The 25,258-nt window shown below is 46.6% G+C and overlaps 1 protein-coding gene across 5 annotated transcripts; it reads right to left on the bottom strand.

Annotated features, from left to right (window-relative positions):
* Window positions 1–282: 282 nt before the first annotated feature.
* Window positions 283–24,596, bottom strand: LOC120953788 (fatty acid CoA ligase Acsl3). Of its 5 annotated transcripts, none has more exons than XM_049606414.1 (10): window positions 24,380–24,596; window positions 10,179–10,373; window positions 6,159–6,294; window positions 3,929–4,574; window positions 3,493–3,827; window positions 3,271–3,410; window positions 3,010–3,182; window positions 2,662–2,925; window positions 2,306–2,581; window positions 283–2,223 (listed from the first exon to the last, which is right to left on the bottom strand). In XM_049606414.1, the coding sequence occupies exons 3-10, from the start codon at window positions 6,291–6,293 to the stop codon at window positions 2,069–2,071; spliced, it is 2,124 nt and encodes a 707-aa protein (XP_049462371.1). In that variant the 5' UTR covers window position 6,294; window positions 10,179–10,373; window positions 24,380–24,596; the 3' UTR covers window positions 283–2,068. The 5 variants fall into 5 exon arrangements, with proteins under 5 accessions (XP_049462371.1, XP_049462373.1, XP_049462372.1 ...); XM_049606416.1 differs by having other exon boundaries at window positions 10,234–10,373; XM_049606415.1 differs by lacking the exon at window positions 24,380–24,596 and adding an exon at window positions 24,111–24,256.
* Window positions 24,597–25,258: the final 662 nt, after the last annotated feature.

The raw sequence follows: 25,258 nt of genomic DNA, 5'->3' as shown, positions 1-25,258 counted from the left end.
ACTAATCGTTCGTTCATTTAGGACAAAGTTTAACTATTTATGTATCGCACCGATTTATTTTGTTTCCTTTATCTAAACTACTCTAATACAGTTATAATTTATTACTAATTACTGCTTGTCCTTCTATACATCATTTTTCGCATGGTGTATTGCGTGTACGTGTGGTTGTTTAACAAATGTGATAACAAGCGAAGGCAAAACAACATTGCAAAATAGTTAGAAGACAAAGAAAAGTACGGGGAAAAAGTAGAGAAGAGAAAAGAACCGCACCAAGAAGGTATATTCGATTTTACTACTTTATTCAAGAGAGACCCACATATATCCCCGTCCCTTCGATTCCGTTTCCTAACATGTTCACATCTGCACTCTGCATTTCTTTGATAAGCCATCCTAATGTTTTCTTTTTGTTTTTCCGAAACATATTCCAAGCCCTTGTGTGTTTTTGGAATTTCCGCGTGTTTTCATTAAAGTCTTTCCTAACTACCCTGCCTATACAAACCCCGCTCCCTTGAAACAGTTAACCGGAACAATGTTGATCCGAACCATGTTCCGTGTTTTGTTCATCCTGCTAGACGAAAAGGACCCCACCCGCACACACCACACCACCCCAATGTGGGCCACATTTTGCACCACACCTCATCCTGCTCCTGCTCCTCCTCCGACCCACATCGTCGTGCAAATCTGGGCTTCCTTTTCGAAATTCATATAAATATGGTATTTCATTGCTACTATGCTACTACTCCCTACTACTGCTACAGCTACACAGCATCGCATCCCCGCCTTGTTTCATTTCTTTTAGGATTCTTTCCTTACTTTAAAAACAAAATTGCAACGAAAAGTCAAACCGTCCCTTAATGTATAACAAACTATTCGAACTTGGCATCTAGTGCAGCGGCACACCAACGCAAAATGGTAGAACAAGAACGCGACTTAAAACGAATGTACATTGAAGGAACATACACTGAAGAAACCGTACACGAGAGTCGCTCAATTGTAATGTTTATAATCGCGCTTTTTTTCTTCTTCTTCTTTTTTCTCACACTACGCACGCACACCTCACACATATCGAGGTGAACGAACGCGCAACCGTCGTGCGCTGCGCTGTGCTCTACCGTACTAAAAAATACAAAACGATAAACTATAGCTAACCAAGAAGTACAGGAAGAAACCGATGACGAGTAGAAAAATGTATATGCATAATGAAACGAAAAAAACGATCAAACAAACAAACAAAAAACAATATTACTCCACTCGAAGGTACCAGAAATACGACTAGCCACGTGGTGGGTGCCGCACTAGCATTAGCATTACTTAAGAAGATGAAACAAAACTTCATCTTGTCGGCTTTATCTCTCTCTTACTCTCTTTCTCTCTCTCTCTCTCTCTCTCTCTCTCTCACTTTCCCTCTTCGCATCTCCGCGGGTGCATTTTCCCCATTTTTTTTCCTCTCGAATGCAATTCCTTTCCATCGGTAGTGTGTGAAATGTTGCTTTGCTCCTTGTGTTCCTCCGCCCCTGCTTGCTTGAACGTCCAGCGCCACAGCTTGGTAGTAGTAGTAGTGTTGCTTTACACTTAGTACCCAATGGTACAATCCATCCACATGGTTCCGAGGATGGATATAATGGGTGTGGGGAGGATTGGGAGGTGATGTCCTTTTCAAACAGTTCGCAAAGTAATTCCAGTGCCATGCCTCTGAGCGAAAGGAGCACGAGAAGAGCGCGAACGCGCTGACGGAGAGCCAGGACCGGAGGGGGTAGGTGTTGGTAAGAGAGCGAACGAAGAGATCGAAGCGATTTTGGCGCCCATCGTCCGCGATAGCTCACGCACCGGTGACGGGTGCGACGACGATCACGGATCTTATGCGTAATGCTACTTTTTTAGAGCTTGCTGTCTTTGCGTTCGTTCTATGTGAATAATTTCTACAGCCTTACGTACAAATCGCGCTTCTTCTTTCTCTTGGTATGTTGTGTGTATGGTTTGTATGTCTGCATGCGCGCGTTGTTGTGTTGTTTTGTGGAAGTAGTTTGACTGTTGGTGCTAATATAGCCGGTACCACCAACAACGCAATCTACGACGCGTACATCTTGCTAATTTCGGCCTGATACCGTTCCTGGATGTCTTTGCGCTTCAGCTTGAAGGCGGCCGTCACCAGCCCCATATCGGGCGTCCAGATGTCCTTGCACAGGTGTACGGCGGCGGGAATTTCGCTACGGTGCAGTTTGCCTGCAGAAGAGAACACCGAAAACAGGGTAATTTAATAATAAGTCACACTCAAAAGCACACCACCATCGCCCACAACACGTACATTTACGACCATGGTCAGCCAGTTCCTGCAGTACGGCCTTTTCCAACTTCTTGTTGTCGCACAGGTCCTCAAACTCGACCCCGCGAATGTCCAGCCGCTCTGCGATCTCCTCCAGATGTTTGGGATTCGGCACAACCAGCGCCACGGTGTACTGCTTCGTGGAGTCACCGTACACGCAGATGTTTTCCACCACGGGGCATGTTTTAAGTTCCGATTCCACCTTGCCCAGCGACACATATTCGCCCGCCTGCAGTTTCACCAAGTCCTTCTTACGATCTGTAACGTTTAAATTGTTCTTAATATTCCGCACAAAGAGCTTTTAAGCACATCAAGCGACTGCTGCGCGCTGCACTTACCGATAATCTTAAGCGCACCATCGGGATGGATTTCGCCCACGTCACCGGTACGGAACCATCGCTGGCCGTCCTCCTCGAAGAAGTCTTCCTGCGTTTTGCCAGGGAGCTTGTAGTAGCCCTTCGATACGGTTGTACCACCGACCACGATCTCGCCCTGCGGGTAGGGCTTATTCGTGACCCGATAGTTTCCTTCCTCCCAGTTTATCAATCGTATGTCATTGCTTGAGGACGGTGCCCCGACTCGGCTATACTCCATGTCCCATTCTGCAAGCAAACACCCCATGTGCCGTTAGTTAGCGTACTTTTATATGAAGAAAAGTGATAGACGAAGCACAAGAAAATACGTACTGTCCATTACTGCCGCTCCGGCAGTAGTTTCCGTAAGACCGTAACCCTGGATCACATCGACGCACAGGCATAGCTTAATCTGTTCGTGCGTATCCGGTGCAAGTGGAGCACCACCGGACAGTACACTGCGGATGCGGCCTCCGAGCAACTTTGCGATCTTCTTGAAAAGAATCCTGAAGGACGAAAATCACAGTAGGCGGATGTTTAGTACATGACATACACCTCACAACACAGTAGGGGCGCGTAGCAATCGTTACTTACTTGTCCATTAGCGGTGTCTGGTAGCCACGAGCAGTCCATTTCGATTTGTAGTTGTACGCGAACTTGAAGAACGCTTTCTTCATCGGTGCTTCTGCGTTCACCTTGTCGTTGATACCCTTCGAAATTCGATCCAGGATGAGCTGGCGTCAGAAGGGGAAAAAAAATTATAACCGATTAGTAACGGCGGCCGATTCTGTGTTTCTCCGTACCAACAACACTTACCGGTACCGAGGTCATGCAAGTCGGCCGTAACACTGACGCATCGCCCTTGCAGCCCTTCATCACCTTGCTGCTCGAGTCGATCAGTGTGAGCGGTGTCGAGTAGCCGATCGGTACGCCCGTGAGCAGGCACACACTCTCGGCCAGCAGCTCAAACACGTGCGCCAGCGGCAGGAACCCGATCAGCACATCGTCCGGATAGATTTTGAAGATATCGCAGAAGTTCTTCATCGTGCCGATACAGTTGGCGTGCGACAGCAGGACACCCTTGGGCGTACCGGTCGAGCCGGACGTGTACATGATGATGGCGGTGTCTTCAGCGGCCGGCGGGGATCCAGCTGTAAGGCAATGCAAATATTCGTGAGTAAACTACACACACACACATCCAACCTGGCATCACCACCAACGCTTGCTATGCATTGCGCTGCAAAACACTTACGGATCGTGCTCGTGTTGCCAATCTCGATCACCTTGCTGAACGGGATGATTTCCACGCCCTCCTTGAAGCCGGTCGTATCGGTCGGGTGCAGCTGGTCCTCCATGAAGATGATTTTCTTCACATTCGGCGTCACGTTCAGTACGCTCTTAAACTTGGGCAGCAGCTCGTGGGACGTGATCACGGTCGTTACCTCCGTCTCGTTGATACCGTGCGCCACCCCGTCATCCCCGAGCGTGGCGTAGATCGTCACCACCGGCATGTTCTGCTTGAAGCAACCGTGCGCCGCAATCATCCATTCGGCCCGCGTTTCGGCAAAGATGACGATGTTTTGCTTCGGCTCCTGGCCCAGCTCGCGCAGACCGCGACCGAAGCAGGCGGCCGCGTGCTCCGTCTCGATGAAGTTGCGCCACACGTAGTCGCCCATGCGGAACTTCTTGAACATCCGTCCGTTCGGTTGCATCTCGTCCTCCTCGCCCAGGATCTGGCGCGTACCGATGCACCGCTTGGTGGTGTGCACCTTCGTGACGAAGTTGAACATACGCTCGAGCGTGTCGATGTTGTTCTGCATCATCTTTACGTGCATCTCACCGGGCGAATCGACCGACCGGTACGTGATCGAGCTGCTGTCCTGCTGGATGATCTTGGCCTGTAAGAGAAAAGGGTAAAGCATATTAGTACGATGTCGATAGAACTTATGAAAAGAAAGGGGGTTCAATTAGTTTGAGCAAGAGTGTAACAATTGATCGAAACCGCATGTTTACACATTGATATAATTAATTCATAGCCGGTCTCGTGGCATAGTCGTGAACTCGCACTACTTAACAACATGCCCGTCATGAGTTCAAGACCCGAATGGACCGTTCCCCCATACGTAGAACTGACTATCCTGCTATGGATAATCAGTAAGTCACTGAAAGCCAAGCCGACTAGTAGTACCAAAGGCAAGCCTTGACCGACAACGGTTGTTGTGCCAAAGAAGAAGAAGAAAAAGATGATTAATTCATTATCCTACATTGAATTTTAACATCACAAGTGCACTGTATGCATCCAACCATTCTACGTAATGCCAAAGGTAGCCTCGTAACCATGATCTAACCATTCCGCTACGAGGAAGCAAACAATCCATTTTCCTTATCTAGCGCGTACAGATCTTCTGATCAATCATCGACCTCGGCGCGGGCGAGTAAATCCCATCCGCGTACAGGGTAATGTACATTAATGCTCTCTGCTCTCTGCACGTTCTGCTGCAAACTTGCACGCCTGAAAGCCCCCGAGGCATCTCAAGGTTACGGGCTTCCGACAGGGAGAAAGAAAAAAAAAGTATCGACCAATGCAGAAAAGAAGGTACAACCTAACCCCGAAGGAATTGGTCCCTTCCTATCGCTAGCTGCCCTATGAATATAGATATTTATAAAAAGCATTACCCCCTCGACTGCAGCTAATTTTGCTTCATCCGAGTTTTACCATGACCATGGCTATACCGTTCGCACATGCACACCTGTTGCACCTTAGTGCACACCGAGACCCCCCCTCCCTTTCCCATTCCAAGCTAGGTGGTGTTATATCCGTATCCACACAAACAAATGATGATTTGCTACCGGGGTTGCTCAACACAGTGTGGGCCCTCCTTCTTCTCGGTGTAACATTTTCACACAATTCTTCGCTTGTTCTTTCTCCTGTTTTACTCTGCTGTGCAAAATTATGATAAGCTTTCGTTTCATCCGCCCAGCAGCAGCAGCAGCAGCGGTGTAAAAATCCTCCCCCAACTCCACAATGATTAACACGAGCGCGCACACGCGTGACCCCACCTTTTGGGCTACCAAAATCCAGATAATACTGATTGTGATAAGCGCACACATGCGTCAAACCAATCTCTTGCATACCGACATACCAACAAAAAAACAACAGACCAAAGTTCTGCTTAATCTCAATGCAGCATACCTCCGAAGGGCTTACACACAACAGTTGAGGCGGCAGTGTGCACTGCGCGGAAAAGCTACAGAGCCTATGACGTGTTTTTTTTTTTTTGCGAATCCCAAAATTGCGTTGTTCCGATAGCTACTCTAATCCTTTCTACGTTACAATCTGTGCTCGGCACTGTTGACGATAACAATATGCCGTTGGAGGTGGAAACAGTAGCAGGAAATGAAATTGAATTGAAACATGCTCTCGGAGACAAAAAGAGGAGTTGTTAATAAATTCGTGAAACAGTTTAAATGCGATTGCTTACCTTCACCCGGCGGGCGAGCTGTCTTCGCTTCCAGGGTCGCTGGATGGCCAGATAGATCGGCATCGTGATGATGTCGTACACCATCGTGATGATCTTGATCGCCCCGATCGCCGACTGCACCCAGACGCTTTCCATGCTGAAGAGGGTTGGTACGTTGGTAATAAATAGAAAAGAATATTATTAGTGAGTTTATAATGTAAAACAGAGTAAAATGTATCCTAACAATGCAATGCTAACAGCAAAGGGAAGTATGAGTGACTACGGCAAATATTTAAATAACGTGGTCCTAAAGCTTCTAAGGAACTACTACCATGCATTGTTAATATTTTACGATAAATTTATAAAATTAAACAGTAATGTATGGTTTGCGAATGATGAAGAATGTGCACAGTCGTCTGTATTGCCCGGTATTGACTAGCCAATCTGTCCTTGTAATGTATATCTTACACAATAGCCCACATGACGACAGTTGCGATCAACAGGTGATTGATTTCATTATATCCATAGTTCCACTTCTATCCACATTTCCTGCTAATTTATTTTCCACCCTATCCTTCAATCCACTTTCCAAACCACGACTAACACCCACTCTTCTATCCCTCCCTTTGACCCTAAAGAATCGATCTTTTTTTGTTGTTCTCTGAGCTTTTGTAGTCCACCACAACTCTTACTCTTTCTGTTTGTGAGTCATCGCGATGTCCTGTCGGCTAGCCTGGGGAAGTGTAACAACGTTTCTCAGCGATCAAAACACAACACAGCAGGGCAGGGCAAGCACTGGACCGGCACACGAGAAACCGAAGCGGATCGATGTCAAGAACCACCGCACTGTAGCGTGTAGTAGCACGAACTGAACGGTGCACCGGCACGGTCACAAACATAAAAGGCGTAACCACCACCGGCAACAGCAGCAACAGCACATGGGCTCAAGAAAACGCACAAAAACCAAAGACGTAGTAACAGCGGAGCAACAACTACTACCAGGAAAAAGCCTGCAAAGGAATCGCACCCTTGGTGGTGGTGTGCCGGCCGCCGGTTAGGATATGCCACGGGGGAAACCTCACTTATCACACCAATCTTATCTTGCCAACCAACACCCGACCCCGAGAAGAATACGGCGAATACGACGACAACTACGACGAAAGCGACAACATTCTCGTATCGGGCTTTCTTTCCCCGGGTAGTATCCTACAGGCGCGTTTTGGTTAACCTTGGTTGTAAATCCCGAGCACAGGTTTACGCACATCATGATAAAAGTCCGCTCAACTGCCGGTCAGCCAGATAACTCCATGGGAGAGAGAACAAACCGGACAATGTTTGAGTTTTTGTTTTTGTTTTACTCCCAGCTTCTAACCATGCATTCGCACAGGCACTGCAACCCACACCCCGTAGTAACCTCTCCTCCTAACGGCATAGATGCGTCAAAACGGAATCCGCTGGTGGTGGTTGGATGGCTTAACAGGTTGCACCAAACTCTCACACATGCACTATCCCCGGGACTTTCTGCCACCTTTGACTGTGAGCCACCGATAAGATTACCACACATCTCCACCGACAATAATCCAACTCGACCACCCGATAACGGTGAAGAGGGCGCATTAAAAGTTTATTGATGTGTGGGATTTGCAAATCTCCGCCACGAGCCTTAGGACGGGGACACGATCGTTATGTAAGGGGACCGGGGTTCCAGTGAATTCCCAACTCCCCCTCCACCCTCCACTGCGCTAGAGCTTATCGTGATCGTCTCCCCGCACCAACCATCGCCACATATCGCCAGATTTCTGGGACTGCAATTGCAGATTGAAGGTGTCATAAAAGTGAAGCTTACTGGTCTGCTTTCGGTTTCGGTCTCGGTTAAGATTACGGTAACCAGGGTCAGAGATTGTGTTAATTCGCCATTGCAACCGTGCAACCAATTACAATCTATGACGGTGCACCAGGAACCCTGTGACGTGCCTCGTGACAAAGGCTTGTGAAAAGCATTGAAATGTTGTACTTTGAAAGCTCTGGAAGTTTATTTTGTACGACGAGCCTCCTGAGAATCCCATTTGTAAGCTAATTTTGAACGAGAAATGTAGCTCGAACACATTTATTTCTTCGCTTTCCTCGTTCGATTTCTTATCGGTCACCGGGGCGTGCGAAAGACTGAACCAGTCCCATTCCCCTTTTCAATCCTACCTCTCTTTATCTTCTTTTCTGAAGCAAAGGGAACTATTAACAACATGCGTTTACCTTTCGCCATGTGGACTTTGCACCACGCCACAAGTACCAACCATCATAAAAATACGAACCACATGCGGCGTGTCGAGTACGCGCTCGCGTTGCGATAAAGAAATCAAACACACATACACATTGGTGCACACATAAGGTGCATTTCCTGTCCGCATGTTATCGGCTATTGACTATCGGGTCAGCAGCCGGCTTTGTTGCTTGCACAGCCTGATCCTCACGGTCCTAACATAGGATTAATAGATATCCCAGCATAGTGCCACCACACGCACTATCTCGTAATGTGTCACCCATAGTTTCCCATGACCCGTTCTTTCGGTGTCTCCAATGGTTTCGGGGTTAGGAAACTAAACATTGAAAATCTAAACCGCCAAAGACCTTTGGACCGAACTGTTCTTCAAGTTCATCGATCGCTTTTTCGGTGGCTCGAACACGATAAGAATGCACGCAGCCTGAACTCTCTGTACGACCGAGGTTGATAAGAATCGTCACAACCGTAACAGATAAACGCGAAACCGTTGCGACCACTTCCCACTTTGAACGAATTTTGTACACCGATTGGTAGTGTACTGTTCGGTGTCCATCGAGCAACATGCACATGTGTGTTGTGCCATTCGTTTGTTTTTTGGTTCTGTTTTTTCTGGTTATTGTGTAAACGTAATATTCTGCTTAGTTCTAAGTACACCAATAAGCGAAATTAAAATTAACGATGCAAAAGAAAAGCTACGAAAGCCTAACTACCGTGCCCGTAGGAACAATTAGTACTGTATACAAACAGAAACGGCGAGTTAGAGAACTGTTTGGTCTTACAGTTTTCTCATTTTGGCATGCATGTTACTGCTAAAAGTAGAGAGACGAAAAGAATAACGAGGAAAGTGTTATGAAAACAAATAATTAAGAAATCGATGTTAGAATAATACGGCGTTCGATTTTTGGTTAGATTTCCGTGACGGAGCGAAAAGAGGGGAAAGGATAAATTAGGTTAAGAAATAATCAACATAATAAGTAGTCGAATTGAATCTTAAGAAAGGATACACAAAAATTCAAATCATTAAAGCGCAACCAAACTCAACGTTGAGGCCACCTGGGCTGCCGCAACGTCCGCAACAAATTGGCGCAAAAAGCTACACATACAAGAGAGAGATAGAGAGAAGCACACGGTCCTGTGGATTACTTACTTAATATCTTCTTCGATGAACATTTTGACGAACAAAGAGATGTGTTCCTTTTTTGGACTTTAGACAACTACACAACGTTCCCAGGCCACTACATGCACACCTCAAAACACACGGTGATTGTGAATATAGAATGAAATTGTGCTTTTTCGGCTGCCAATTGTTCTTGTTGCCTTTCCTAGCGAAACTCCCAAACTTACTGATCGAACGCTTGCGCGTCTTCTGTAACTTTCAATGAATGAACTACCACCTTCTCTACACTTCGATGGTACCACCAGTTTCTTCACAGACACAACTGGACCAACTAATTTTTCTGTTCAAATGACTGCACTGCAACACACAACAAGCAACAAATGCGCACCGGGACGCACCACACACACACAGAAACGGACGGTGAATTGTTTTGAGCTTCCTGTGATGGGATGATAATGTTTGAAGATCCGGCAAGGGAAATTCGATGAGCTGATGATCACAGTAATGATCCCCCCCACACACACACACACACACAATGACACCAACAATAGCACACTATTGTGTATGGCTCCTTCGGTTGATGATATAGGACAGACAGACAGACAACACACGCGGATCGATAACGTACACCCACAGTGAAACACACCCGAAATTGTGCTGGGGGAGACGCGATTTCTTATAAGATTCTAACGTCGGCTCACACGACACGATCGGGGATCTCCGGTGCAGCTGGTTGTTGTTGCTACAAAAATCAGTCTTCTAATGGCGCCGCACTGCTCTAGTGATGCTGCTGGAGAAGGGACGCACACAGCACAGCACACTATTCACGATGTAAGGGGTTCTGTGAGGGAAAAAATACAACAAAAAAACAGAAAAATTAATATAGTCAGACGCACGCACAGGTGTTACACCGATCGATAGCTACGAAACAATTGACGCAAAACACGTTGAACGCGACGGGAAGGGTGTGGAATTGTGTTGCGTGTGAAGGATGAAGAACTACACAAAAACATCAATTAAATGCTCGTTTTTTTGTGTACATCGTACATGATCTTTTCTCATCAAACTATCGAATAATTGATGCTTTAGTTATCGCTCAAAAACACACTAATCGACAAAAAGCCCCAGGGGTTCTTAGAAGACCTAAAATGGTAAGCGTACGCGATCACAGCTTGCCAACGAATGACGCCAGCGATACGTACAAAATCTTATTAATTACTTTGCGAAATTACTAACCCTAGAAGCCCGTTTGACATGCTATCACCCCTTCTTCCACCTCTTGCCGACGAGATCGGGTGCAACACTTGACGTCGAAATTGACCTCAAAAGTGACCATCAGCATTTCGGAACCGGTCTCGAATGGATCTCTCTCTCTCTCTCTCTCTTGGATTTTTCTTAGCAGGGCTTCGATTGAAGGAGTAACAGCATACGCACATGCAAATTGCACTCCGGTTAGAGATAAACTAATCGCAACCTTTCTAGAAACTTTATATTATCATTAGGTGAATAGCATACTACAGCTGAGTAGATGCAAATTTTGGATTTTGGGGAAATCAGTTTGAAAACAACATCAGCTGACATTACGATAGAGCTACGAGTAAACTGTGTCACATCAAATGAATTATGCTTATTCGTGATCGTTATCGTCAACACTGGTTTACAATTTATGCACATACAGCAGCATACACGCCCTATGCATTGTTTTCTAGGTCAATTGCATTCAATTTCCTTTGCGACAATTCTATCTGATTGTACACCGTGTGATAATGACTACAATCTGAGCGGCAGGCCATCTACTTAAGTGCAACCGACCGACCGACCGACCTCTGGCACAACACATACATCTAATCTTTGGACTTCCAAATCATGAGAGACTTATCAGTGATGGAAGTGATACCAGTTTCCTCCTCTTCCACCCCAGGAGGATATACAGGGTTTTCCAGGAGTTCTCATAGTTGTGGGACACTTTATTGACTCGTACTTACGGGAAAACAACATTATGCCAAGGGAAATGGACTCTATAGCACCCTTGTTGGACAAATCCTATTAGGATCCTACAGGAATAAGGAATAAGGCTTTGCAATAAGCCTGTCTAATGAGAATGCAATAAGGATAAGATAGAGTCAATGAAGTGTCCCACAACTATGAGAACCCCTGGCAAACCCTGTAAGTTCGTGTCCCCTGCGCTTACACTCTTATCACTAATTCAATTGTTCTAAATGAGCACAAATTGTTCTTTCCCGTTGCGATCGGGGGCTAAAGAAAACCAGCGGCAGCAGCAAGCGATTGCAATCACGAATCACAGCATTGCCGGTGCCAGTGATACTTTACCAGTGAAGATGCACGTTGCACACGTTGGGAAGAGGGCAAGAAAATCGCGTTGATTTTTGCGCCCTCGTACTGTGCTACACACACTGTGCGCTACAGCTCTGGGGCAATTACAAGCGGCGCTATGTGGAAGCCAAACACACACACATGTACGCGGGGAATACTATCCCCCCCCCCCCCACTCTCACGGAGCGAGCGCGGTAGTTGTGGTTGTGTGAGATAATTTATCATAATGACCGGGTTGGATAGCAGCCACCGGCCAACTAGCATCACGTGGCACAGGTACAAAGTGCAATCTGGACCTGGACGGGGTGGTTGGACGGAACCGACACACTGTGCACGAGTGTACAACATCATAGGAACGCGGAGAAGTGTGGAAAACGGGCGAACGGGACCATCCGTGCAGGAGAAGTGGGTGATGTGTGCGTGACCAGAGACGCTCATGGCCGAGAGCACGATCCACGCCGTCCAGCACACTAGAGGATGGGTTTCTCGCCGCTTTGTGTCTGTGGCTTGATCAGATTATGAAGGGGGGAGGAGAGAAAGAGAACAACCCTTATCGATGCGTGTTATCGGGGTAGATGTAAATGTAATTATTGTTTCTGATTTAAGTAAATAAAGTAATTTGAGATACGATTTTCACGGCCGTGATTTGCAAAACGAGTATAAACCGGACAGCAATAATACAACACGTGCGCACCATGTCACGAGGTTTCTGGCGTCGAAGATTCAGGAATAAGCTAAATGAAAGATTTTAGACTGCCATCTTACAGGGTTTCTCACGATTTATTGATTGGTTCCCATCATTTTTTGGTTGCTTCCCATATTTTGATGGGTTTAGACGGATTTTTAGGCCTTTCCCAGAATTTGTTGGTTCAATTGTATTGATATCCAATCGGAGGATACCAATAAATTATAGGAACGAACCAAAAATCTATGGGATACGACCAACAAATCGTGGGGAATCCTGTATTTGTGCTTGTTTTGAATTTATCAATCACTGTACGATTGGTTTGGAAAAGGCCTGGCTTAGTCTTTCATTCTGAATAACAAAAATGAATCACGCATGCTCTTGCAAACGGCTAACTTAAACAAAACGATGGCAAAAACATTCACCCCACATTGTTACAAAAGCTACAGAAGAATGGGAAGAAACGGGAGCCGCATTCAAGTAAACTTTGTCATACTATTGGCCCAACATTAGCTCTAACGCTCAGGCACACAATGCAAGGGAATCCAGCTAAGGTTAGTCACACCATCCGTTCCTAATGAATCATGCCGTTTTCTTAAGAGACACGTTCTTTGTTGAAGGGATACACTGCTCGATTTCAATGCAAAACTCTCCCCCCATACACACACACACACAAACAAAGACGCTCTGCAGATCGGATTGCTACGTAAGCAATATTGACCAACGATCGTTTTGTTCACATTTAAATACCACCAGCAAATACGCTAACTAAAAACAATGTAATTATGCTTAGCTAAGCCGATCGTTTTTCCACCGCTCACACATCGCCAGTAATTTTGTACCAAACTAAGCAATGCTAAATTAACGAAGGCTGTCCTACGAAGCGAAAACGCTTTCCACTTTAACCCATTTACGGAAATTAATAGGTTAGTAGCGTTACAACGACACTACAAGGATAGCGAGGATACGACAACGACACCGACCGCAAGGATGACGCGGAGAAGGCTTCATAATTAATGACTAAGCCTTACCATACAGTGTTTGTTACACCAGCTATACTTGCGGGCAATAATGTCTGTTGCTGGCTCGGCAGTAACTCACAGTATGATAAACGCCCATATTCTTTGTGGCAGAGTAGAAAGGCGCGAAGAAAGCGGCGATGATTGAGTTTCGTTGGCGACTCTTGTACACAAAAAAAACACACACACACACACACACACACCTTGGAAAATCCTTGTAAGTTGTTAAATTAGGTAGAAAAGGGCTACACAGTAACTAGGTCGTAGTGTTACATACACACGCACACGCACATTTCATAGTGATTAAATTCCAACCGCGGAGGGGAAGGAAATTGCTGACGGTAAGGATATTTTCCCATAATGCAAACAACAACCATGTGGTGTCCTTTTTTCTCTCTTGTTCAATAATGTTGATAGAGAAATTAATAATTGAAACAAGATACTAGATCCTCCTTCCGATACATTCTGCTAAATGACACGCTGTAACAATCTAATTGACCCCTGTCCTACGTCTGATGTCCGACGTGATAGAAGCTCACCTCACGTAGACCCTTTACAACACCCCTTTGCTGCAGGGCAATGTACAAGGTACACACATGTAGTGTTCGATTAACTGCCATCGATTCAATCGATCGATCGATCGATCGTGCTATGTGTTAATGAACGAATCCTCCTCCTTCCCTTTCTAATAGTAAACACAACCCTAAATCGACCCATTGGCCTCTGGCCGCTTGTAACGCTCGGCGGGCGACGCTAGCTGGCGCCCGATCTAATTCCGTACGTGCACGATGATAGTGTGGTACAAATCGGTTCGGTTCAAACTTCAACCCGGCGGGCGATTAAACACCAATTAAAGCGGACGACGCCATAGGGCAAAAAGGGCTAAATGCATCGCGTACAAAGGGCGATAACGGGCTGCACCAGAAGGTAAATAAGATTAGCGCCTCCGAGAGGGGGAGGTTCGGCGTTACATGGCGCATCCGTGTGTGTGGCCGGGCGACATTCACATTCGATGGTGATCTAATCATATCTGCCCACAGCCAGGTCATTCGTTCGATCGTAGTCCTAGCTCCTATCGGATCCTTGGTGAAGTATGTTTACTAAGCGGAGGCAGATCGAGTTCAAACACAACTACTTCCTGCTTGCAGCAATAAGGTTGGAGGGTGGCGACACACAATATAGATCCGCAATTACAACAGCCCCTTAATCTGTTGTGTATAATTTTAGTGCGGATCACTTCATGGCAAAACGGGAAGTTGCAATTAAGGTTCTCTGCAATGGAACGATTTAATTTAAAGTTTCAATGATACCAGGAAACAGACACAGGAAGTGTCCTTTTGAATTCAATAATTCTAATACTAAACTAAAGAATTGCCCTAACATCATATCACCTAAGAAACGATGTAAAGGAATTACCTTATTAATAGTGAAAAACGAACCTTCTGCTAAGATGGAATGTCTTTCCACTGTCCGGAATATTCCGGATTCCAACCCATCGGGGTCAGACCGGGGGAATAATACTCAATCATTCATTCAGCGAGCGAGAGAACCAACCTAGACCTCAGAGTCTCACTCTACAGCTAAATTAATTGACAAAAGCGTTTGACCACGCGCAACCATCACTGTTTCGTTTGAAGAAGAAGGGCAGTCTCCGTAGCCTCCGGATGAACTTGAACTTGAAACTTGAGCCGGCCACAATGTTTGGTGCTCGGGTTGGTGTCCGGCGGGGTTTTGCTTTTGTCAATAGCACGCGATTGAGACACATTCAATTGGCCCTCCAAACGCCCCGTGAGCGAGGGCACCATCTCGATGTGTCTGATCTGCCTCAACTGTTGATGTTGCTCCTGCTGTCTATTGCCGTCAGCTGATCGAGGGCCCTCCGGGATTGGACTCTGGACCGTGTTTTGCGGCATATCTCACACATCACACCACAATTGGTTTGTCGTCTTTGTCCAATTGCGCTTTGTTTAGCACAATACACACGCGAAGCCATCGTCCGCTTAACGCTCAAGAAGTGTAAAGTGGTTCAGATATCGCTGGCTTAAAAGCACACGCACACACCCGACTATTAACACACAAGGAAGAATAAGCAACATGAAGGAAGAGATGGCTCTCTTTTTTGTTATTCGCGCTGATGATGCAACAAACCGGAATCTCTACTTCCTATGTATAATATGCGCCTTTTTTTTCTCATGCAAATCTTCCTCCTCATGTGATCGCACAGCGGGCGACTCACACGCGGACACCGCAGAATTAGCAAACCAGCGAACGATCTCGAAATCGAACGCCGAAGGACGGCGATTAGCGGATCGCACAGCATCATAATCCATCATGCAGAGACCCACATATACGGCGCCGTATCAACGCATCGCGTCGTCTGTTGGAGGATGGAAACGGTACATTTCGTATTGCTAACAAAAAGTTCATTCACCCACCATAACTCGAATGGAACAACAGTATTTGATAAGCGAGAGCGAATTTCCGAGGTCGAAACATTATTTTATTAAAGATTGTCTTTTTATATACATATTTTACGTACTACGAGTCGCAGTCGATGTATTCATATCCCAAAATAAACATAAAAATCCAATAAAAGTACAATCAAACATTAATAAAATAAAAATAAATTTAAAAATCTTCCCTTTTCTCTTATACACTTATCTCTTAACTCTTAAATAAATAAATAAACTTACAGAAAACATTAAATTGACTTTTTTTAAGTACTATACTATCTAACCTTTTAAACGAAATTTGTATCAGTCTATAATCAAGTGGATATGAATTTTCTTCTCATCCATGTAAGAGACGGTCGCAACTTTCTCTACGCGCTTAATTAAATCACAAATTGCCGTCCCCACCGGCAGCCAGCCACCAGTCATTAATTGCTTGAGTAATTGTTACGCAGATGAGTCTGCTGGTCGGTGGTTTCCTACTGCAGTGACATGTACTGCACAATGATGTTTTGCAACAAAACCACCACACTTCGAGAGAGAAATGTCCCTTTTTCAAGGTGAAAATATTTGCCGAAAAAAAGTTAATGTTTCAACTTATTTAATATGTTTGTTTGGTTCAAGAAACAAAACCATATAATCCGATATCGCTTTATAACGTGTTGCATGTGATGCTTTTTACCGAAGAAATCGTTTGATGAAAAGAAGAGAAAATCGGCACTCATCACATGTATCGTCATCGTCGTATCGGCCGAATGCAGCAGCTGACTAAAAAGAAAACAGGAAAAACGTTTCTTCGAAATTTTCTTCTCTCCAACTTTCACTTTCCATCGCTGCCGCTCATATCGCTCACTCGCCCCCGGGCAATGTCCGTCCGCATGGCCCACGGGGAGGAAAATCTTGCACCAGATTACGCGATCGCACGGGGTGGTGGAGCTGTACCTAACAGCGAACTATCGCCGCACTAATGAGTCTCCCCCAACACACGACGAACGAACGAGGAGGAGAGCGGGCTGCAGCAACGAAGAGAAGGAGGAGGCTGCAGCAGTACGCGAGCAACGAGGATCAACCACAGTGTCTTGTCGCGAGGTCATTCGTCTCGCCTGGTACACAGGCAGCAGATCAACGCGAGCAGCGCGGTTACATCAGTCCCGGCGTTAACCCTCATACACATCCGCTGTCCATCCACACTTTGTCCCACCCCACGAACCGATGGGAGGTGGGGTTTAAGTGAAAATGGGTACGAGCGCAATGGACGGTTTTGGATGCAGTAGAAGAAAAATCTCGCCACCGCCGCGCGTATAGATAAGCGCAAGGAGCGCAAACGATAGTGAAGGGGGCACCACAAAGGGGACAAGACACGCGAGTGCACTGCGAGAGTTCGGGTCGGGGAGAAGAGCTACACGGCCACAGTCGGGCCTTTTTTATGTGCTGAGGTGCTTGTACGTCGTCGCTTATGCGTTTGCGTACGTGCCAAACGATCTTTGGACTCATCGTACGACTGACTGACTGCTGCTGCTGCTGTTGCTGCTACGATCAAACGAGCAGAGTCGCGTACGCAAACTGTCTTGTGTGTCGTATTTTGGCGCGTACAGTGAGTAGCACCACGCTATGACTAGTTACTGGTAAGCTAAAACTTTTAACACCTATGTAGGATTACCTAATGATTAACAAGAAGCAAATCTCGACAGCCTTATTACATGTTAAATAATATAAACTTTTGCATAAACCCTTGATTGGCCCTCACTATTTTGTCCCTCACTGTACAGGTACGCGTGATACGCATGCACACCATCGCGTATGAAGTTACCAACATTAGCTCCATGTCCTCTTTTGCTCGTACGCGCTACATTACGCAATAACGCAATCCTTCGGCTGTATTGATTTGCACGAAAAGGGCGACAGATTTGTCTACATAAACGCATGGAACCGGCCGGCAGCTTAGCCGTTGCACCAATCAAACGCACATACATTCGTAGTACATCGATGCACCACGCATACCACTGCGTCTACATCCACCGTAAAGAACAATCCTACAATCTTATTCGTCTGGCACAGAGAGAGAGCTCGTGTTTTCCATATCATTCAGAATGTGATTAACTTATCCCCTGTGGCTGTTACCGCCTCTCTTCTACCTCGGGGTCCCATCGCAAGCAGAGAAGAAATTCGTCTCATGGGTTCAATTTGATATTTTAATTTTAGAACACAAACGCAGTTGCATCATCGCAGACAGCTCAAAGGCAGAGCGCGAACAAGATCGGACGGGCGGGGCGCGAGTATGCGGTCGTACCACCGGTGAGCATGCGTGTCCACAAACGATCGTCCAAATCGTCTTCGACAAAACTATTTCCGTTTTCAATTTCCCGCACCGGACCGTGTGTCTGTCACGTGGAAGGGTTTGTCTAAAAACTAAAACAAAAAAAAGGTAGATTATTTATGCTCGTTTGTGCAGAGAACATGATACATGCGTGTAGGCAGCCGCACACTCTCAAGCTCCTCGAGCACATCATTTTGAGAGCCATTAAAAAAGCCAGAACAACATACCCCAGACCAGACACGACCACGCTATCATGCTGAAACAGGGAAAATGTGTCCATCGTTTCGCAACTTTGTACCGCACCAAGGTTGAATTGGTTGAAGGACGAGAAGGAATGGAAAAAGAGACAGCCGTTGACCAAACAAGATTAAAATGGGCACTCTCTCTCTCTCTCCCTAACCACTGCCTAAGCCACGACACCACACACATGGCAGGCCAGTCCAGTCCGAGTGGTCCTCACATACCTGTCCCCGGCTGATTGCGAAAAGGCTACTTTAAGCTCGATAACCATCACCGCACATCCAGGGGGGGGAGGTGGTCAGGGGGGAGCAGAATTGTCGCCATTAATGGAGACAGAAACCAGTGCATTATGTACCGCGCCGTATGTGTAGCAATGCAAGCCACGTGTTTACGCATGTCACATCAAAACCTAAGCCCATAAGGCTAATGATAACAACACACGCTGGCAGCGTAGACAAGAAGCTTGGAAAAGGCTGAAATTAGAACAAATTATATCACACACACATACACCCAAGCAACTCACTGTCTGTAGCGCGAAGCCAATTGTCGATTAGATACACTCTGCTGGAAAAGGTCGGACCAATTAGCACCTTAGATAGCTCTATGCTCAAATGGCAATGTAAAGAATCACATCTTTCCCCCCTTCGCTGGTTAGAGTAGCAGCTTGTGACATCACATATCATCAAAACCTCAGCAAAACATAAACATTTTACATTTAAAAAATAAATTTTCCTTTCAGGCACAACAAAACCTATTCTAATAAAACTCTCTTACGCAAGTATATCCTACACGTTCGTTCCATCTTTTAATTACCTTCACTTAAGAGTGGCAGGTAAAGCAGTAAAACACCACCAATAAACGATGGTGGGGGAAATAAATTCGAGCAAATACAATATTCCTATACGGTGTACGATTTTTTACCAAGAGAAAGTCAACGTTACGCACGAGCGGGAAAGAAAACTACTCTGGAGCAGCATGCGCGTATGTGCAGTGGAGTGGCATAGCGCGACCGTGCAGCAGAGGCTTGCGTATTGCTTCCACAAAGCACACAACGCACTGTTGCAGAAGTTGAAGGTAAAGAACACGCCGAAAGAAATACCTCTCCTCCTGCAGGAAAGGAAACAAAATTATGCACATCCGTATGGTGCAAAAAGCAGTCGTCTTTCTGCTTGCATGTGCTCTTCCATACTCATATCTACAAGACTAAGCGTTCCTGCTTGCTTCCCCCCATTGCTACACCACACAAGGCGTCCATATGTCCATTCCAGACGGCAAACCCCTTCCGTTTCGATAGAAACATTACCCTCTGTGTTTGGTGTTCCTCAAACTAAGGGCAACGCAAGCCAAGCCAACGCCAGTCATGCCATGCCATTTGCCATGTTTGCCCATCGGTTTTGCAGACACGACCTGGAATGGTGCACTTTTTTGCATTAACGCATCATCTTCTTCAATGTCTCCCTCCCATTTCTTTGGCGAGAATTGTTTTGCGGCACAAAAAGGGGAGCCGCACAGAGACTCATCCCACACCATCCGACCTCCTCCCGCGGTGGACGGAAACTAAGGTGAAGCAAATAATAAATTAAGTCCTTCGATGTCCCTACACGGCCACCAGCCATCGTTGTACCACTCTTGCTTACTACCACAACGGCTCTCGGTTCCATCCATAACCACTCGCACGGACCTTTCGGTTGTACCAGGGCAGGGCTGTGGAAAATGGCAACACGAAACGGAAAGAATTCAAAACAACGGAAAGTGAAAAACTGGTTTTAATGGCTCCCGTTCACGACAAGCTTCTTCTTCTTGTGGTGGAGAGATCCTACTGCTCCAAAGAATGATGTTTGGATCCTGCTAGAATGGAGACGATTCGACTCGGCCAACACAGCGTTGTCGAGAAGGCCACGCGCTTGAAATAAAACTTTTCAAGAACAATATTCATTTATGTAGTAAAATTCACTTCGGAAAGATTATAATAGGATACAGCAAATCAAATCCACCTAGCTTAGCAAAGCAGCAGCTGTGTTGCTTTCCCGTTCATCGAAGAATTCGAATGAAGCTTCTTCCACCGTTAAGGTAAACATGAATTGGCAAAACAACGCTACAAATAACAAGCTAAAAATCCTCCCTTCCCTCTCCTGAAAGGCTTGTGGAACGTTCTCCGTTGCGTTGGACTCGGGTTCGGTAGACCAAGCCGCGTAATGTTGCTTAAAACGCTAAAAATGGCATGGCGACCGGCGATCGAAGCACAGTACAGTGGAGAACAGGCAGCACACGCAAACCTGGAGGCGACGAAGACACGCTGCGCTGCGGCATGACGGACGAGTCGCGTTCCAGACCGTTCCAGGGGCCAAGGTGTTTGCGTTGAAGATAAATATTAAAGGGTATAAATAACAAACTAACACAAATAAGAGCTTATTTAGCTTAACTTGCACACTATACAACTGTTTCTTGTTGTGCTTTTCATTTTAAGGAGGTTTCTAGTAGCATGTATCTCTCTATAGACTAAAACTCCTACCCATCAATTGATGACCATTATTTTTGTTTTAAAAAGGAGACAAAACCGAAGTTTTCCAAACGGATAGAGCGCTTCACAGATTTCAATCGATATTTTTATGTCACGAATCGAGTCGGCTGGATCGTAAATTCGGTGTGCATAAAGGCAAACCTTGCGATTACCGGACAGGATGGACAACTGCTCATAAACCGGACCCCACAATAGCTCAAGGTCGATGGATTCTTCTGTTGAAAGACTTTGTTCGCGAGTGAAACTTGCAAGTACAAGGGAGTAATTTCATTACGCCTTGCTAGCACCCAATGCACGATTTAATGAAATAGGCAAATTGGTATGCTTTTCATCAATTTTCGTTAGCGATCTCCCTATTGAACGCGCCATTTGCATAATACAAAACATTTGCATTATAATTGCCAAATGGTAGGAACATGGAAGCATTTCTTCCGGTTTGCGTTCGACTGGTAGGACCAAACGTTGCCATCAGTATAGATAAAGCACGGCTAGGGTAAGTGACAGTACCCCGTTGGTGGCCATTCTCGAGCGGATTTTAAACGATTTCCATGATGGATACAACAAAAAATCCGAGGTCTCGTGCTGATATGCCTACAAAGAGAGAGAGAAAAAAGAGAACCGCAATGTAGCAAAGTGGGTTAAAAATGAGGTCGCGTCTCGCCAAACTAACCCACCCAGTCCAGCCGGTTATACTGGGGTAGGCTAGCGGTTCCACCAGTGAACGGACGGGCGCTTTTGCCGGACGCCGCCACCGGGTTCGCTACTTCGTGTAGGCCAGTTTGTATGCCGCGGACAGCCATATTCCGGGCAATTCCTGTGTTCATGCCTGTGCTGGAGTTCCGGACTGCAGTCTTTTTTTTACTTGTTTTACGGGAATTCATATGTTTTCCACTTCACGCATTGAATGCCCTCTTCAATACTACCTCTCTCTTTCCCGAGCCCCAAACAAATGCACCGAATGTGGGACACACACACCGCACATGAAGCTGTCAAAATTGCATTGCCAGGTACACGTCCCCCCTTACCCTCCCCTTCTCTCCTGCCTAATCAAGAGGAAGATGTGTTTTGTTGTTGTTCGGTACCAAACACACACACACACAAACATTTCGGTTAAAGTAGGTCCTGCACCCCACCCACTAGCAAAAAAAACAACACACATTCCCACATAACACACACACACACATATGTATGCACAAACAGAAACACATGCAGAAGCGGTGTCAGGGACACACATCGAAGCAAAGGTACCCAAAGGGCGTTTGGGAGAGAGAGAAAGAGAGAGAAAGAGAGAGAGAGAGAGAGAGAGAGAGAGAGAGAAGCGGTGTGGTGTGATGTTTTTGTTTCCGCGCGCGGCCCGGTCCTGCGCCGTAACGTCACACGGCATCGTACGATATTCCGTCCTCGAGCCTCCCTCTTCCCCGGGGCTACACATCCACCCCTCTCCAACCCCCCCTAATATATTCGCGCGCGCGGACTACGTACTACCGGCAATGTGGTGTGTTTTTTTTTTCGCTTTGCCTCCCAAGGTGGCCAAACACTGCTATGTGTATGTGTGTGTGCGGGTGTGACCTGTGCCGGTATAGGTGGCCTTTGCACAATTGCAGAAAGACGTGCAGCAGCAGCGGCAGAAAGAAAGTACAATATTGAGGCCAGAGCCTGCAAGAAAACACGCGTTTGCGAAAATAAAAGGAGTTTCTGTGTAACACATACACATACACACACAGACACATCTTTTGCTGTTGCGCGTTCAACCATGTGGCGTTACTTTCTTCGCTGCTTCGCGGTGAATGTGGGCGCGAGAGAGCAAACCCCCCCCCCCTGGCTCGGGAGAAAGATGGGTCCAACGTCCATCGGAAGACGACGGCCTACAAAAACCGGTGCGTGGCCAGTGGCCACCCAGTGCTCCGACATAGCAGGCAGACGGAAGCACACGCACACACAACCACATGCACAGTTGTAGTCACCGGATGCGGTGCTAGTTTGTTTGCACCTTTCATGCACCTTTAACAAAGTCGACGATCACAACACCGAATGCTACTTGTAACTGTGCTGTAGTCGCAGCCTACCAAACGATTTACACGTTTGCCACTATTAGCCGTTCTCTCGCCTCTTCCTAGACATTCTTCTATTTTTTGAAGCACCGACCAAAGTAGAACGACGAAGAAGAAAAGAAATTTGTGAACACTCACACACACACACATAGCACACAGTGCCGACAGACAGTTCTGCCTACTTAGAAACTTGCTCTACCCAGCACACAACCCAGGGACAACAGAACGGCGGAACGGAGAGGGGGAGGGGGGCTGGTGAATCGGTTCACATTTTCCGGGTGCGCCGCTACTTTGACAGTGGAAAAATTCTTCCTCTTTTGAGGTTATGCAAAGAAGCGCCACGCAGCCTTGGCGATCGATCGGCACACGTCACACACACACACACACCGTGTATTGTTGTGGGATGGCGGCGGCGGCTGGGGCGGTGTTTATTTTTATCCAAAAAACCTTCAAGAAACCGTTGCCTCGTCGGTTTGCGTACCACACCCAGCGCGAACTTGCGTTAATTGGATGGAAAAGGCGAATCACCAAATCCACCCTTTTCCCCTGTGTGCGAGGCCGTCCCCGCACAATACCTTGCGCCCGTTGCGTATCTACCACCACCAGCACGGGAATGGGTCTGCCCGGCCTGCTTGCTATGACGACGTGTGGTGATGACGTTTCTCCGATACACCAAACTATGCCGATGACGATGATGGTGGCCGATCGGGGGAAACCGTAATCGCAGCAAGCCACGACGACGACGCACCACACGAGTGTCTTGCTTAAAAAGGCTACTTTCTTCTTTCACCCGTCGAAAGAATGCGATTCTCGGCTTAATGCCTGCGTTCCCCTCGCTTCTCTTCCACCTTCTCTACACTAGAAACACACACACAAATGTACACACGCGTCACGTTTTTTTCTTGTTTCTTCAAGGTACACACAATAATATTAATTTTGCAAAAAACTTCACGCCACTTACACAGTCGACGAAAAAGGGTATCGACAAACGGGGGCTTCCTGAGCGTGTCACAGAAATTGATTTTGCACTACGCACAGAGAGACAGACGACGACGACGACGACGTTCCCGAAACGCTTCCCACCAAGGAGCCAGTGCTTCTGTGCTGGCTGTCAATCACACACAGCACCGAGAGCGCTTCGAAAAGCACATGGAAAATAATCTTACGGACACAACACACACACACACACATACACACAACAGAAACACACAGATATATTGGATAACCAACCTTTCTTTTCTTGTTTTCGGGAGCAAAAGTGATGATCTCGGGTACACACAAAACACGCGCACTCTCACACACTACACGTACGTACACACACACGCACGCCACGTACCAGCAGCAGTAACGATAAACACCAACAAGCGTACGTTCGTAATCCGTTTTATCGGGGCAATTGTTGCGTCCCTTGCGGACGAATAGATGCGATGCAATGCGGTGGCGAAAAAACAATAGGGGCCACGGTTCAACCGCTCGACGCTGCGCTGCTCTGCCGGGATCGGGATGCCAGAGAGCGAGAGAGAAGAGAGCGAGAGCGCACTCGAAATTTAGATCTCTCGCTCGTTCTCTCTCTCTCACACACACACACACACTCGGAGCGAAACCGACCCTACTAGCAATGAGAATGAAAAAGTGTATGACTTTCAGGCGAGGGGCATGTAGAAGCATGGGGAGACGGTTGGAAATTCGCGGAATTGCTCGGAGGCGCGAGCGTGTTTTGGTTTCTACACAGTTTTTGCACTCACACAATTACACATGTGTGAATGTGTGCGTTCACTTTCAGCCTGCGCGCTCAGTTTGGTTTTCTCGCAGCGGCATGCGGGTATCGGTGTCTCGCTCGCACTAGTGCAGCGAGTGTTCCTCTGTGCGCTCCCCTTCTTGCCACCACACGAAATCATCAGTTCAGCTCAAGCGTTCACCGTGAAAGGCTGCGCGCGTGTTAGCCTAAGTCCCGGGCGATCGAAGTTTCGCTAAGTGTTGAAGTGTTGTGCACATTGAAATGAAGCTGCGCTTATTTGTTATCATTTATCCTAAATGTGTGATTTGCGTTGCTTCATTTTAATATTTGTTTGCTGTATTGAACATCAACAACGGTATCCATGCAGTTAG

This window comes from Anopheles coluzzii, chromosome 2 (assembly GCF_943734685.1).
Source record: "Anopheles coluzzii chromosome 2, AcolN3, whole genome shotgun sequence".
Taxonomy (NCBI): domain Eukaryota; kingdom Metazoa; phylum Arthropoda; class Insecta; order Diptera; family Culicidae; genus Anopheles; species Anopheles coluzzii.
Note: the sequence above shows the minus strand (reverse complement) of the source record. Positions and strands in the feature narration are given on the sequence as shown.